Source organism: Aphis gossypii, chromosome 2 (assembly GCF_020184175.1).
Source record: "Aphis gossypii isolate Hap1 chromosome 2, ASM2018417v2, whole genome shotgun sequence".
Taxonomy (NCBI): Eukaryota; Metazoa; Arthropoda; class Insecta; order Hemiptera; family Aphididae; genus Aphis; species Aphis gossypii.
The window spans coordinates 19,138,041-19,153,302 of NC_065531.1; the positions used below are offsets into that span (position 1 = coordinate 19,138,041).

The following is a 15,262-nucleotide window of genomic DNA, read 5'->3' on the forward strand; positions in this document are numbered from 1 at the left end:
TTACTAATTAGGTACTTCTTACAAATAATACACATATTATACTGATTTTTTTTTAAAATTCTTAAATCATAATAAAATATAATTTAATAACAATATAAATATACTTTAAAATATTATAAAGTTACCTATATAATATAACATTTCATATACATCGTATTAGATATTGTTTGAAGAATAGATAAAATCTATATTTTTTAGTATTACTATTTGTAGGTATTTTAAAAAATAAAAATTTGAGGATGAAGCCCGATGAAGGATTTTAGATTATATAATACCTTATAATATATTCATATATATTCATAACATTTATATACCTACGTCCGAAATTAGAGTAATGAAATGCTTAGAACTGCTCTCGTTTATACTTTATAAGTTCTATGGAAAACAATGAATAAGGATAATAAGATGTACCTACTACCTACTTCAGTAATGCTTTGAAGCACAGAGATAAGATACAATTACCTATTGATATTGATAAAGAACAGAATATTCTATAATCAATAGTAATAGTAATTTAATTACCTGACCGTCACGGACTAAGATAGGTAGAGGATGAATAACTCCCTATCACATACTCACACTCGATGTCTTATTACTCTAAAGTGTAATTTGTTACCACGATAAAGTAAATAACTTCACAGTTCACTTTGTGTCTTTGTCAATGACTTATGAAGTTATATTATAATATATTATTTATATTGACTAAACTATTACCGTTAATTAAAGAATAGACGACTATTCTAACATCAATGGTAATTGGTAATACATTAAATACTCGAATATAATAACCAGAAAAAATCGTGTACTTAATAAAGCAGAACAAACATTTGAAAACTCATCGGATGATGTATAATTATATACATCAATCTGATTTTATTTTATTTATTTTAAAAGAAATCTACTGTATCTTTTAAAAAGTTAACTAATAAGTTAATCCTTTCATAAATACCTAATTAAGCTTTAGAGAGACGGATTTGTAAAAAAAAAAATAAATTTTAGATTCTGAGCGGAATGAATTTGTTTTACAGTAATATTTTTTGATTTTGTTTTTAATTTTAATATTTTAAATAATTTTCCAATCTCCAATAAAAAAAAAAAAAAACTGTGGTCGATACTTTGTGGGATTGATAGTAGAAATCTCCTAATACTTTTAAAAATAAACGGTTAAAACAAATAAATTCGAAATAATTGTAATATTTATGCAAAGCTATTTTTTTTTTATTTTTTTTAATATTTTCATATTTTTGTTTTAACACATAATAATTATATATGGTACCTACTATAGTTGTTAAAGACGTGCCTGAGCGAGGGAAAACTTTGTAACCTAGCTACTCAGGTTTTTTATCTCCCCGCCATCCAAATTGAATTGCTGAAGTAGGACGTAGGTAGTACCTAGTCTTTTCGTATATATACCATAACAATAAAGCAGGCATATTTTACTCAACAATGGATGTTTAGTAGTATAAGTCGCGAAACTAAGGAATGTTTCATAGTTGGTGTGCTAAACCAATCAAAAATACCATTGATATACAGTAGTAAACTGGCGTCAACGCTATACTACATAATATGATGCATACATTTTTTCTGTTAAACAAGAGTTGCCACTGTACATCAGAAACGTGCGAATTTATTATTATTCATCTATACCAGTGGTTTTCAAACTTTTATTAAACACGGCACACCGTACACTTCAAAAAATGTTCACGGCACACTGACCTTTTTTTAGATGAACAAAATTGTTTTGAATTAATTTTTAATTTATTTTCTTATATCACAATTCAATGCAACCGGTAATTTATGGAAAAAATGCGGTACACTAAAGTGGATACTCGCGACACACAGGTGGGCCGCGACACCCAGCTTGAAAACTTCTGATCTATGCAGATGAATATTAAGATTATACAATTATAATTACAAAATATCTTGCAATTTTTAACTTTAATGGTAAAAATTATTAGATTTTAGAATATTTAATAAAAATAAATTAATGTGATATTTAGCTTACTTTTGTTTATTTACTCATTTTTATGTCATTATTTTAATTCATAGGTCATTTAACTATTTAAGCAATTTTTGATCATTTTTAGTATTACTTTAGGTCAGGTGTCTCCAATCTTTTTTTACGGTGGGCCAAATTAATTGGTATACGCTTTGGCATCGCGGGCAAAATTTTTAGAAATGTGTTGTTTAAAAAAAAAAAAAATTGTTGTCTATCTAGGAATAGATAGGTTATTAATTTAAATTAATTACTAATTTTATAATTTATTCTTTAAGCAATAATATAACCTACTTATAAAAATATTAGTTAATATTATATTATGTAGGTATATATTATATTCATATAAATTTATGACTATATATACAAATTGTTTATAATTTTTAAATTTTGATAAAACTATATATTTCAGAAAAAAACCATGTTGTTCATCACAGTAGTTTTAGAAAAATTGAAGCAGCACAAAATAAAAGAGGGAAATCTAAAAATGTAAATTGTCCTGCAAAAATAAAAATTATTGTGAAGAAAACTATTGTTGACACCATTAAGAAGGATAAATTTATTAAAGTAAGATTATTTTAATTTTTTTTTTTTTTTGTAACCTGTAGAGTAGTTTAGACAATTGATGTTGCAGAATTTGCCCAATTTTTATAAATCTTTTTTTTAACTTACATTCAATAAATGGTACAATGCATATTTTATTCTTTTCATTATAATTATTTATTATCATTGAAATAGTTAACAAATTGATTATAAAAATAAATATTGTTTACAAAAGTAATGTAACATAACACATAGCAGTATAAGATAATATTATTTATCATATAAAATAAATTTTTTTTTGTTTTTTTTTTTTTTGTTTTTTTTTGTTTTTAACAAATAGATAATTAAGATTTAAATAGACCTCATGCAATTATAATTAAGTGGCATTTATATTTCATTTGATCGCTTGATCTCATGAATATAATTTTCTGCTAGTTGTAAATCATCAAGAGATTCTTTAAATTGTCTCGTTGATACAAATTGAAGATCTCTTGATTAACGAATTTATCACCAACTATTAGAAAACAACATAAAATTATTATATCTAAATAATTTATAATTATAAAAATATAGGTCAGTTTTGTTACATTATTATATAGTATTGAATATTTTATATTATATATATACCTCGTACAATTAAACTTTCTGGTTTTATAAGTAAAACTGAAATTTTTAAAAACTGAAATAATTTAAATTATAAAAAATATATATTTATCCCTATGACCAGTGATCTAATTAGAGATTTTTTTATAAAATATAATTTAATATTATTTAAGTATATAAAAATGATTAAGATTTTAAGACTGGGTCAGATGAGAATCCAATAAATATTTAATGAGTCAATAATGAGCATATTATTTTAAATACTATGATTGTTTGTAAAATAAGGTATCTAAAAGATACAAAATCTGTTAACTCTAACATGTCATTTATTCCCTCATCGAAATGCGTCGACAGTTTAAAAACAGAAATACAGATGTCAACGATGATCAGAATGTTGGATAGCCATTGATTTCAAACAACACAATTTAAAAAGTGAAGAAGATAATGCCTGAAGATTGATGACTATTCAGGAGCTGTATGAATTGATATCTGTTAGTAAAACTATAATTGATAAGATTTTTACAGAACATTTGCATTATCAAGATGAATTCTCAAAATTCTCATCCTCACACTGCCTGAGAAACAATATACTTAATCAACCAATATGGATAGAATAATATTAAACATCCTCGAAAAGCTTTTTAAGTTTTTTAACCTAGTACCAAGTGTTAATCATCCCTATTCCTGCATTGAAATCATACCTATTTGGTACGAGTTCTATGATAAAGTTATTAAAAAAAATGGTCTTCAAAATGCAAAAATACATACATTGATCACAGTGGAGATTATGTAGAAATATAGTGTAAAGAGAACCAGAATTTCTAACAATGTATAATTTATTTCAAATTTATTAGTCAATGATTATCCTTAATTTTAGGGCTTTATTTCGTGTATTAAATAATTGATAAAATTAATACTTTTATTGGAGGTATAAAAATAAGTATATATTTAAATGTTGTATACACGTGTAAGTATTCTAGACTTTAAAGCTAATCAGTTTTATTACCTAATCAATTGTATAAATAAATCCGAGAAATCATTTAATTATTCTAATTATTCTAATGAAACAAATATCTAATTTACTAATACCACTATGATAATCTTATTACAAATAATCAGTTCTTTAAACAATCTATTTTGACAATCTATACTAAGGTTACAAAATAAATAATCTTAAATATAAAATAAAGATAGAAGATGTTTATTTATTGAAACTGAAATAAGAAAAAAAGAAATATTTAGAAATTATGAATTTGTTGGAGGGAGTAATAACATAATAAAACCATACATTTTTAAGTGTGTATACACACATCACTAAATATAGTTTAATTTTATACCTTTTTAGAAGCACTTGGTGTTTCTACAACACTAGTGAGATGTTCGATTGCAGTCTCATAATCTCCCCGTAGTATGGCAAAAGTCCAAGTAGATTTAACGCCAATGTTCTTCGAATTTGTCTCATCAACTTTCTCTTCTTGTTTTTATTTTTTTTCTTCGCCAATTCTTCTTTACATGCCTCTTCAACGAGTTCATATTTTTTTTTTGGATGCAAGTAAATGATTTGGCGAGACCAGTTCTTAATAAGTTCGACGAAAAACAAACATTAAAAATTATGTTGTAAGTTATAACACATTTTATTATAATGTAATACTGCAATGTGTATAATATATAAATATATTATAATTATAATTCAAAGATAATTATGCTGTATATTAAATATTAATACAACTTTTTTCAAAAATAAAAAGGCTGGCTGAATCGAGTAAGAATCATTTAAAATAAACTCACTGATTTCCCGTTTCCATTAATGAGCGTGAATATGTATTGTTATATGGATCTTCGCTAAAAGAATTCAAATAATTTTCAATGATGATTTCATCAGGCAAATCGAAGTCATCATTGTTCTTTTTTCCTACATGAACATTAAAATATTGTAATAAACACAATAAAATATAATAAGATAAAAAAAAATACAATTTCTAATTATATGAAATAAAGGTTTTCAAGGATTAGAAAAAATAAGTCTAGTTGAGTAATTATTAAGTTCTAGATAAGAAACTAAATAAATATACCACATAAAAATATTGGACCTATGGTCGAATTATTGTCAACCATTCCTAATTCTTCAAGTTTATTTTTGTATATTGGTATGATTTCATATTTAACTTGACGATTTTCATTATTGTACTAAAAATAAATTAAGAAATTATATGAAATAAATGTTAAATAATTAATAAGTTTATATTCATTACCAGTTTATTGTAAGCAGCAGCCAAGCCCGCAAAGCCCACCGCAATACCGCCAATGGCAATACTCATTTTCCAATTATTGGATATCATGCTATTGAACCACATACTTATTACCGAATCAAAATCAAATTAAGACAGAAAACGAATTGTTAATAAAGTGAACGAATTAAACACAGTGAAATAAATAACATGTATTTTGTTGATATTCCTATAACGTAGTCCAGGACGACGAAATAAAATATAATCAAACTATAAACATAGATGAAAAAATAAATATTATAGTATGTATCTATTATATTATTATTATTATTAAAAATAATAAAATAAAATAAATAAGTAGTTTAATTTATTTAAAAGTTATATTTATCCATAAAATTAACCTTCTCCTTTATCCTTATATAATAAAATGTGAAGGAGTTCGCGACGTTGGCGACGCAGCAAATAAGGAACGCCAATTAGAAAATTAGATTTTTTTCCAATCGCTGTTTTCTGTAGCTTCGTGGCCGCGTCTATATCTAGGAATAGATAGGTTATGAAATTGAGAAATAAATAAGAATAGATAAGATTTATTTAAAAAATGTATGTTTATTTATATCATTTTTTATTTTATAATTCAAAATTTGTTTTATATTTCCAAACATTAATTAGCTTGGCGGGCCGGTGCAAAAAGCTTGGCGGGCCGTAGGTTGGAGACCCCTGCTATTTAGACTCTACAAGCGTATAATACTTGTAATGGTACGCAAAAATATACACACGAAAACCTAGAAGAAATTTCCGTGTTATTTTACAATTTAGGGAAACACAATCGGTTATTAAAACATTTATTCGCATAAACAAAACTATAAATAAGCACACATACCTCTTTATATATTATATAAACATTGCTGTAGTAATATAATATTATAAATACAATGCGCTCCAATATTATAAATATATTAAGTTAACGACGTTTTCTCTAGTATATTCTATGCAAACTGTTTTACTCAATTTTTAAAAACAGAATCATAAAATAACGTACATAGGTATATATATAGGTAATTATACGTACCTACGTATAATTTATCGTTAAGAATTTCTTTATCGTGTACCTTAACCTGGATATGAGCAACAGCCATTTAAATTTATTTCAAAAAAAAATATCTATATTTGATAATAGTCGATATTTCTAATGTTTTTTAGAAAAGTTTTTCTATTTGTTTTTATATATATATATAATATTATATAAAATGTCAATATTGCATACACATATAATTTTCATTACTGATATTATGTTCAGCGGCGTTATAGGTAGGCAATTCAGGTACACCATGTCTTGCAATCATTATTATTAATATTCTTGTCATTTCGTAATTTATTATCACAACTAGTGGCTGGGGAAACTCAATTGCTGGAGTTTGGAAATTTCCTCGGGTGCCTTCAAGTTGGTCGAGTGAAAATCGTTTCACCGGATCAGTGAGGTTTGAGCCTGTAAAAAATATGAATAAGTCGATTGCCATGTCTAAATGTCTAGCAGTTATCGTCTGGTGTAAATAGTTATCCCGTCGCTTTTCCCGGTGCTTATTGTATAAAAAAAAAAAAATGTTAGTTGAGTGTCTAACTACCAGTCAACACGTCATGATGTAAATTGACATACGACAGTGCAATCCGCCTACGGTGGATTGTCGTGCCTCTTGACGATGACATCGAAAGTGTAATGTTGTATTATAGAATAAGACAAGTTAAAATCGAATAACACGTGAACATTCAATTTAATTTGTCTGTTATCATTGGGAAAAATCGAATTAAACGCAGTTAAACCCATCATGTAAGCAAGCCGACTGCGTCACATCGAGGACAATATGTGAGTAGCAAGTGTAATCAAAATGTTGTGTAAACTCAAGCTTCAAATAGTATATATTTCATATACAGGCAATCTGTTGAAATAAAACATGTGAATTATGTATATGAAGAATACAGTGTAGTAGTTTAAGCAAGTATAGTGTGTGTGAACATAGTGTATATTAATAAGCGAGCTATTTTAAAAAAGAATTTGTATTTAAATGTTTGTCTCGTAGCTTCTCCAGTGCTTTTTTGTACGTTTAAAAATAAATATTTACAGAAAATTATACCTAGTTGAATATCAAGATATCAGTCATGTAAAGATATAAATCGATAAACGACAGTGTAATTTAAAGTTGTCATAGATTCGTACCGCGATCGTGACAGCTACAAACACAAACGACGAAAAACACGTATACGCACGGCCTTCAAGAGACGCGAGCTACGCAAACAACGAAGTTAAAAACGTTCGGAAAAATTGAAAAATCCGGCAAAAATTGTAAAAATCGTTTTCAAAAACTCGTGTTATTAACCAGAGGAGAACCGTTTGTTTTAATAATCGCATTATCGACGGTAGGAGAACTATTCGTTTTGATAACGACGCGGCCACGGAGCTACAGAAAACAGCGATCGGAAAAAAATCTAATTTTCTAATTGGCGTTCCTTATTTGCTGCGTCGCCAACGTCGCGAACTCCTTCACATTTTATTATATAAGGATAAAGGAGAAGATTAATTTTATGGATAAATATAACTTTTAAATAAATTAAACTACTTATTTATTTTATTTTATTATTTTTAATAATAATCTATATACATATAGGAGACGGCCCCTATTCACTCATCAACGCCCAGACCAAACCGCTGGGTCTAGAGACTTGAAATTTTGTACAAAGGTTCCTTAAGCAATGTAAGGGCGCACTAAGAAAGGATTTTTCGAAATCCACATTTTAAAGGGTTGCTCAAACGGGGATTTTGAGATTTACGATGGAAATTTTGTTTTTAATTTTTGTTTATAAATGGTTGCTATAACAACTTGATTTATGTGTTAACACATTTATCACTTTATTATTACAGCTAATTATTATGTATAAAAACATGATAACATGAAGTCGTAAAATACCCTACGCATTTACGCATACACGAGGACAAGGTGTTTTACTTATTATTTTCGAATATTAATTATTAATGCGTCTTCATATGTGCACCCCAGTTTATGTACGGTTATTTTTAATTCTTATCTAAAATTGTTTAAATTCTTACAAATTAATAAAAACTAATTAATATGGTAAATGGTTGTCGAATGTGAGCTGGTGGCAGCCGGACAATTATTGTTGGTATTTATTGAGGTGTACCTCAATGATGAACTGTATGAAAAATTTGGATCAGAAAGTAACCAAGATTGCAAGTTAAAGCTCTGCACAAAAATGTAATAAACGCTATAGTTATCACTGGGAGCGCTAGAGGAGATATAGTTTTAATCCCTTTGAATTAAAAAGAATACAATTCCCACTCAAAGTTTGCTTTGTTATAACTATTAATAAGTCTCAAGGACAATCATTGAGCATGACAGGGATTGACTTGAGAGAAGAATGTTTTTCACATGGACAGTTCTATATCAAATGTTCTAGAGTAAGCTCTGCCAGTAGTTTGGTTATTTTAGCCCCAAAAGGCAGTACTAAAAATACTGTTTATAAAGAGTTATTGAGATGAATAAAATATTTAAATATAAATATATTTTTTTTTGGTTTTTATAACACCATAATGTTAAGTATTTTTTGCCGACAAATTACAATATTACAATACATGGGCAACCAAGGATCAACATAACATCTAAAAGCAGACTGTAATAAATATAAAAACTGATAAAATAAAAGTTATAGTAGGTAACACAAAAAAATGTACACGGGCAAAGCCGGGTTATTCAAGATTTTTGAGAATCAAAACCTAGGTTAGGATTATGTATTAATTGATTATATTAATCTACCGTATTATGTCAAACTTAGTATAACTTTGATGCTTTATTAGAGTTAAATCATACACTTACGTACAAACACCACTAGGTCCGCGATCTACCGCAGGCATCTGCCTACCTGATAATATACTGCTGCGAATCAGAATTTTTATTCCGGGCAACAGAAAACTTAAGATAAATCTAGAACATCATCCATCGAATATTATATAACGTATTGAACAAAGTCTGAGTCATAAGAAATTAGCATTTTAACGGGCAACGAAGTGCAAAACATACAGTAAGCAATACGAAGTCTGCCGGGTCAGCTATATTATTATAATTAATATAATATAAAAAAATCTCGGTTTTCACCTGAGGTGACTTTTGCGCGGGCAACGCCGGGTGGGAAAGCTAGTAATAATATAATAGATACTTACTATAATATTTATTTTTTCATCTATGTTTATAGTTTGATTATATTTTATTTCGTCGTCCTGGACTACGTTATAGGAATATCAACAAAATACATGTTATTTATTTCACTGTGTTTAATTCGTTCACTTTATTAACAATTCGTTTTCTGTCTTAATTTGATTTTGATTCGGTAATAAGTATGTGGTTCAATAGCATGATATCCAATAATTGGAAAATGAGTATTGCCATTGGCGGTATTGCGGTGGGCTTTGCGGGCTTGGCTGCTGCTTACAATAAACTGGTAATGAATATAAACTTATTAATTATTTAACATTTATTTCATATAATTTCTTAAATTATTTTTAGTACAATAATGAAAATCGTCAAGTTAAATATGAAATCATACCAATATACAAAAATAAACTTGAAGAATTAGGAATGGTTGACAATAATTCGACCATAGGTCCAATATTTTTATGTGGTATATTTATTTAGTTTCTTATCTAGAACTTAATAATTACTCAACTAGACTTATTTTTTCTAATCCTTGAAAACCTTTATTTCATATAATTAGAAATTGTATTTTTTTTTATCTTATTATATTTTATTGTGTTTATTACAATATTTTAATGTTCATGTAGGAAAAAAGAACAATGATGACTTCGATTTGCCTGATGAAATCATCATTGAAAATTATTTGAATTCTTTTAGCGAAGATCCATATAACAATACATATTCACGCTCATTAATGGAAACGGGAAATCAGTGAGTTTATTTTAAATGATTCTTACTCGATTCAGCCAGCCTTTTTATTTTTGAAAAAAGTTGTATTAATATTTAATATACAGCATAATTATCTTTGAATTATAATTATAATATATTTATATATTATACACATTGCAGTATTACATTTATAATAAAATGTGTTATAACTTACAACATAATTTTTAATGTTTGTTTTTCGTCGAACTTATTAAGAACTGGTCTCGCCAAATCATTTACTTGCATCCAAAAAAAAAAATATGAACTCGTTGAAGAGGCATGTAAAGAAGAATTGGCGAAGAAAAAAAATAAAAACAAGAAGAGAAAGTTGATGAGACAAATTCGAAGAACATTGGCGTTAAATCTACTTGGGACTTTTGCCATACTACGGGGAGATTATGAGACTGCAATCGAACATCTCACTAGTGTTGTAGAAACACCAAGTGCTTCTAAAAAGGTATAAAATTAAACTATATTTAGTGATGTGTGTATACACACTTAAAAATGTATGGTTTTATTATGTTATTACTCCCTCCAACAAATTCATAATTTCTAAATATTTCTTTTTTTCTTATTTCAGTTTCAATAAATAAACATCTTCTATCTTTATTTTATATTTAAGATTATTTATTTTGTAACCTTAGTATAGATTGTCAAAATAGATTGTTTAAAGAACTGATTATTTGTAATAAGATTATCATAGTGGTATTAGTAAATTAGATATTTGTTTCATTAGAATAATTAGAATAATTAAATGATTTCTCGGATTTATTTATACAATTGATTAGGTAATAAAACTGATTAGCTTTAAAGTCTAGAATACTTACACGTGTATACAACATTTAAATATATACTTATTTTTATACCTCCAATAAAAGTATTAATTTTATCAATTATTTAATACACGAAATAAAGCCCTAAAATTAAGGATAATCATTGACTAATAAATTTGAAATAAATTATACATTGTTAGAAATTCTGGTTCTCTTTACACTATATTTCTACATAATCTCCACTGTGATGAATGTATGTATTTTTGCATTTTGAAGACCATTTTTTTTAATAACTTTATCATAGAACTCGTACCAAATAGGTATGATTTCAATGCAGGAATAGGGATGATTAACACTTGGTACTAGGTTAAAAAACTTAAAAAGCTTTTCGAGGATGTTTAATATTATTCTATCCATATTGGTTGATTAAGTATATTGTTTCTCAGGCAGTGTGAGGATGAGAATTTTGAGAATTCATCTTGATAATGCAAATGTTCTGTAAAAATCTTATCAATATTATAGTTTTACTAACAGATATCAATTCATACAGCTCCTGAATAGTCATCAATCTTCAGGCATTATCTTCTTCACTTTTTAAATTGTGTTGTTTGAAATCAATGGCTATCCAACATTCTGATCATCGTTGACATCTGTATTTCTGTTTTTAAACTGTCGACGCATTTCGATGAGGGAATAAATGACATGTTAGAGTTAACAGATTTTGTATCTTTTAGATACCTTATTTTACAAACAATCATAGTATTTAAAATAATATGCTCATTATTGACTCATTAAATATTTATTGGATTCTCATCTGACCCAGTCTTAAAATCTTAATCATTTTTATATACTTAAATAATATTAAATTATATTTTATAAAAAAATCTCTAATTAGATCACTGGTCATAGGGATAAATATATATTTTTATAATTTAAATTATTTCAGTTTTTAAAAATTTCAGTTTTACTTATAAAACCAGAAAGTTTAATTGTACGAGGTATATATATAATATAAAATATTCAATACTATATAATAATGTAACAAAACTGACCTATATTTTTATAATTATAAATTATTTAGATATAATAATTTTATGTTGTTTTCTAATAGTTGGTGATAAATTCGTTAATCAAGAGATCTTCAATTTTGTATCAACGCAGACAATTTAAAGAATCTCTTGATGATTTACAACTAGCAGAAAATTATATTCATGAGATCAAGCGATCAAATGAAATATAAATGCCACTTAATTATAATTGCATGAGGTCTATTTAAATCTTAATTTATCTATTTGTTAAAAAACAAAAAAAAAAACAAAAAAAAATTTATTTTATATGATAAATAATATTATCTTATACTGCTATGTATTGTGTTATGTTACATTACTTTTGTAAACAATATTTATTTTTATAATCAATTTGTTAACTATTTCAATGATAATAAATAATTATAATGAAAAGAATAAAATATGCATTGTACCATTTATTGAATGTAAGTTAAAAAAAAGATTTATAAAAATTGGGCAAATTCTGCAACATCAATTGTCTACACTACTCTACAGGTTACAAAAAAAAAAAAAAATTAAAATAATCTTACTTTAATAAATTTATCCTTCTTAATGGTGTCAACAATAGTTTTCTTCACAATAATTTTTATTTTTGCAGGACAATTTACATTTTTAGATTTCCCTCTTTTATTTTGTGCTGCTTCAATTTTTCTAAAACTACTGTGATGAACAACATGGTTTTTTTCTGAAATATATAGTTTTATCAAAATTTAAAAATTATAAACAATTTGTATATATAGTCATAAATTTATATGAATATAATATATACCTACATAAATATAATATTAACTAATATTTTTATAAGTAGGTTATATTATTGCTTAAAGAATAAATTATAAAATTAGTAATTAATTTAAATTAATAACCTATCTATTCCTAGATAGACAACAATTTTTTTTTTTTTTTAAACAACACATTTCTAAAAATTTTGGCCCGCGATGCCAAAGCGTATACCAATTAATTTGGCCCACCGTAAAAAAAGATTGGAGACACCTGACCTAAAGTAATACTAAAAATGATCAAAAATTGCTTAAATAGTTAAATGACCTATGAATTAAAATAATGACATAAAAATGAGTAAATAAACAAAAGTAAGCTAAATATCACATTAATTTATTTTTATTAAATATTCTAAAATCTAATAATTTTTACCATTAAAGTTAAAAATTGCAAGATATTTTGTAATTATAATTGTATAATCTTAATAATTCATCTGCATAGATCAGAAGTTTTCAAGCTGGGTGTCGCGGCCCACCTGTGTGTCGCGAGTATCCACTTTAGTGTACCGCATTTTTTCCATAAATTACCGGTTGCATTGAATTGTGATATAAGAAAATAAATTAAAAATTAATTCAAAACAATTTTGTTCATCTAAAAAAAGGTCAGTGTGCCGTGAACATTTTTTGAAGTGTACGGTGTGCCGTGTTTAATAAAAGTTTGAAAACCACTGGTATAGATGAATAATAATAAATTCGCACGTTTCTGATGTACAGTGGCAACTCTTGTTTAACAGAAAAAATGTATGCATCATATTATGTAGTATAGCGTTGACGCCAGTTTACTACTGTATATCAATGGTATTTTTGATTGGTTTAGCACACCAACTATGAAACATTCCTTAGTTTCGCGACTTATACTACTAAACATCCATTGTTGAGTAAAATATGCCTGCTTTATTGTTATGGTATATATACGAAAAGACTAGGTACTACCTACGTCCTACTTCAGCAATTCAATTTGGATGGCGGGGAGATAAAAAACCTGAGTAGCTAGGTTACAAAGTTTTCCCTCGCTCAGGCACGTCTTTAACAACTATAGTAGGTACCATATATAATTATTATGTGTTAAAACAAAAATATGAAAATATTAAAAAAAATAAAAAAAAATAGCTTTGCATAAATATTACAATTATTTCGAATTTATTTGTTTTAACCGTTTATTTTTAAAAGTATTAGGAGATTTCTACTATCAATCCCACAAAGTATCGACCACAGTTTTTTTTTTTTTTTTTATTGGAGATTGGAAAATTATTTAAAATATTAAAATTAAAAACAAAATCAAAAAATATTACTGTAAAACAAATTCATTCCGCTCAGAATCTAAAATTTATATTTTTTTTTACAAATCCGTCTCTCTAAAGCTTAATTAGGGATTTTATGACTGAAAACCACTCTAAATATGGATCCTCAAAAGTATCAACACAAATGTTTTTTAAAAAAGTTAAAAAACGTAAAAACAAAAAATTCCTGGGAAACATTTTTATCCACTTGTGGTAAGTAAATTTCTTTTCACTTTGGAACAAAATCAAAAATACACGTATAACCTTTATCAATTAGTCGTAGAAAAACAGAAGTAACAAAAAGATGCAAGAAATCAGCTGTTGATCAACCACCATCAGACGAAAAAAAAAGAAAAAGAAAAATTAACTTGCAGTATAATATTTAAAAAAAAAACAACCAAATTCTAAATCGTATTAGTTTATTATTTGCCAATGAATACAATTATAATAATCTTACTTTAATAAATTTATTTATCTTAATGGTTAAGTTATAATAAAAGAGTTGAAACCATCATACTAATATTTACAATTAGTTAAAAGTTTAAATCTTACCAGCTGCTAATAAAACGTTTACTGTTTTGATTAGTGTTCCTAATTTGTCATGAAGTATTGGTTAAATCAGAAAATTCACTAATCCATTTGTCACAAAGATCAAAATTAGTTATGTTTGAATGTATTACATAATTACCTTGACAAAAACTTGTAATTTCATTGTTAAACGATAATGGTAATTAATTTAAAGTTATATTCACAGTGATTATATGCATTATAATAATTATTCATATAGGTATGCTTAGGTACTAGAAAAAAAAACAAAAATATTTAAAGTGCAAAAATGCTTTCAAAATTGAAGCGTAATAGTCTAGGATTCTAAAGTTAAGGCAGTAAGTATACACTATATATATATATATGAAAAAATGTATGATAACAATGCACAACATACAGCAATTTCGTTAAAAAAATATAAAAAGTAAAATCAATGTAGAATTTAATATTGAAAAAATCAATAACATAATATTATGTACC

At 26.3% G+C, this 15,262-nt stretch overlaps 2 protein-coding genes across 3 annotated transcripts; one reads left to right on the top strand and one right to left on the bottom strand.

The window, feature by feature from the left end:
• Positions 1-3,007: 3,007 nt before the first annotated feature.
• LOC126550150 (uncharacterized) lies at positions 3,008-5,605 on the bottom strand. 2 transcript variants are annotated; one of them, XR_007604195.1, is made up of 5 exons: positions 5,395-5,605; positions 5,215-5,329; positions 4,931-5,054; positions 4,480-4,718; positions 3,008-3,053 (listed from the first exon to the last, which is right to left on the bottom strand). XR_007604195.1 is itself a non-coding variant. In XM_050201159.1 (4 exons), exons 1-4 carry the CDS (start codon positions 5,494-5,496, stop codon positions 4,604-4,606), a joined length of 456 nt encoding a protein of 151 aa, XP_050057116.1. In that variant the 5' UTR covers positions 5,497-5,605; the 3' UTR covers positions 4,408-4,603. The 2 variants fall into 2 exon arrangements, 1 of the variants encoding a protein (XP_050057116.1); XM_050201159.1 differs by lacking the exon at positions 3,008-3,053 and having other exon boundaries at positions 4,408-4,718.
• A 3,969-nt stretch (positions 5,606-9,574) lies between these two features.
• On the top strand, positions 9,575-12,468 carry LOC126550030 (uncharacterized). The gene is made up of 5 exons (XM_050200804.1): positions 9,575-9,876; positions 9,942-10,056; positions 10,217-10,340; positions 10,554-10,794; positions 12,222-12,468. The coding sequence occupies exons 1-5, from the start codon at positions 9,775-9,777 to the stop codon at positions 12,348-12,350; spliced, it is 711 nt and encodes a 236-aa protein (XP_050056761.1). The 5' UTR covers positions 9,575-9,774; the 3' UTR covers positions 12,351-12,468.
• Positions 12,469-15,262: the final 2,794 nt, after the last annotated feature.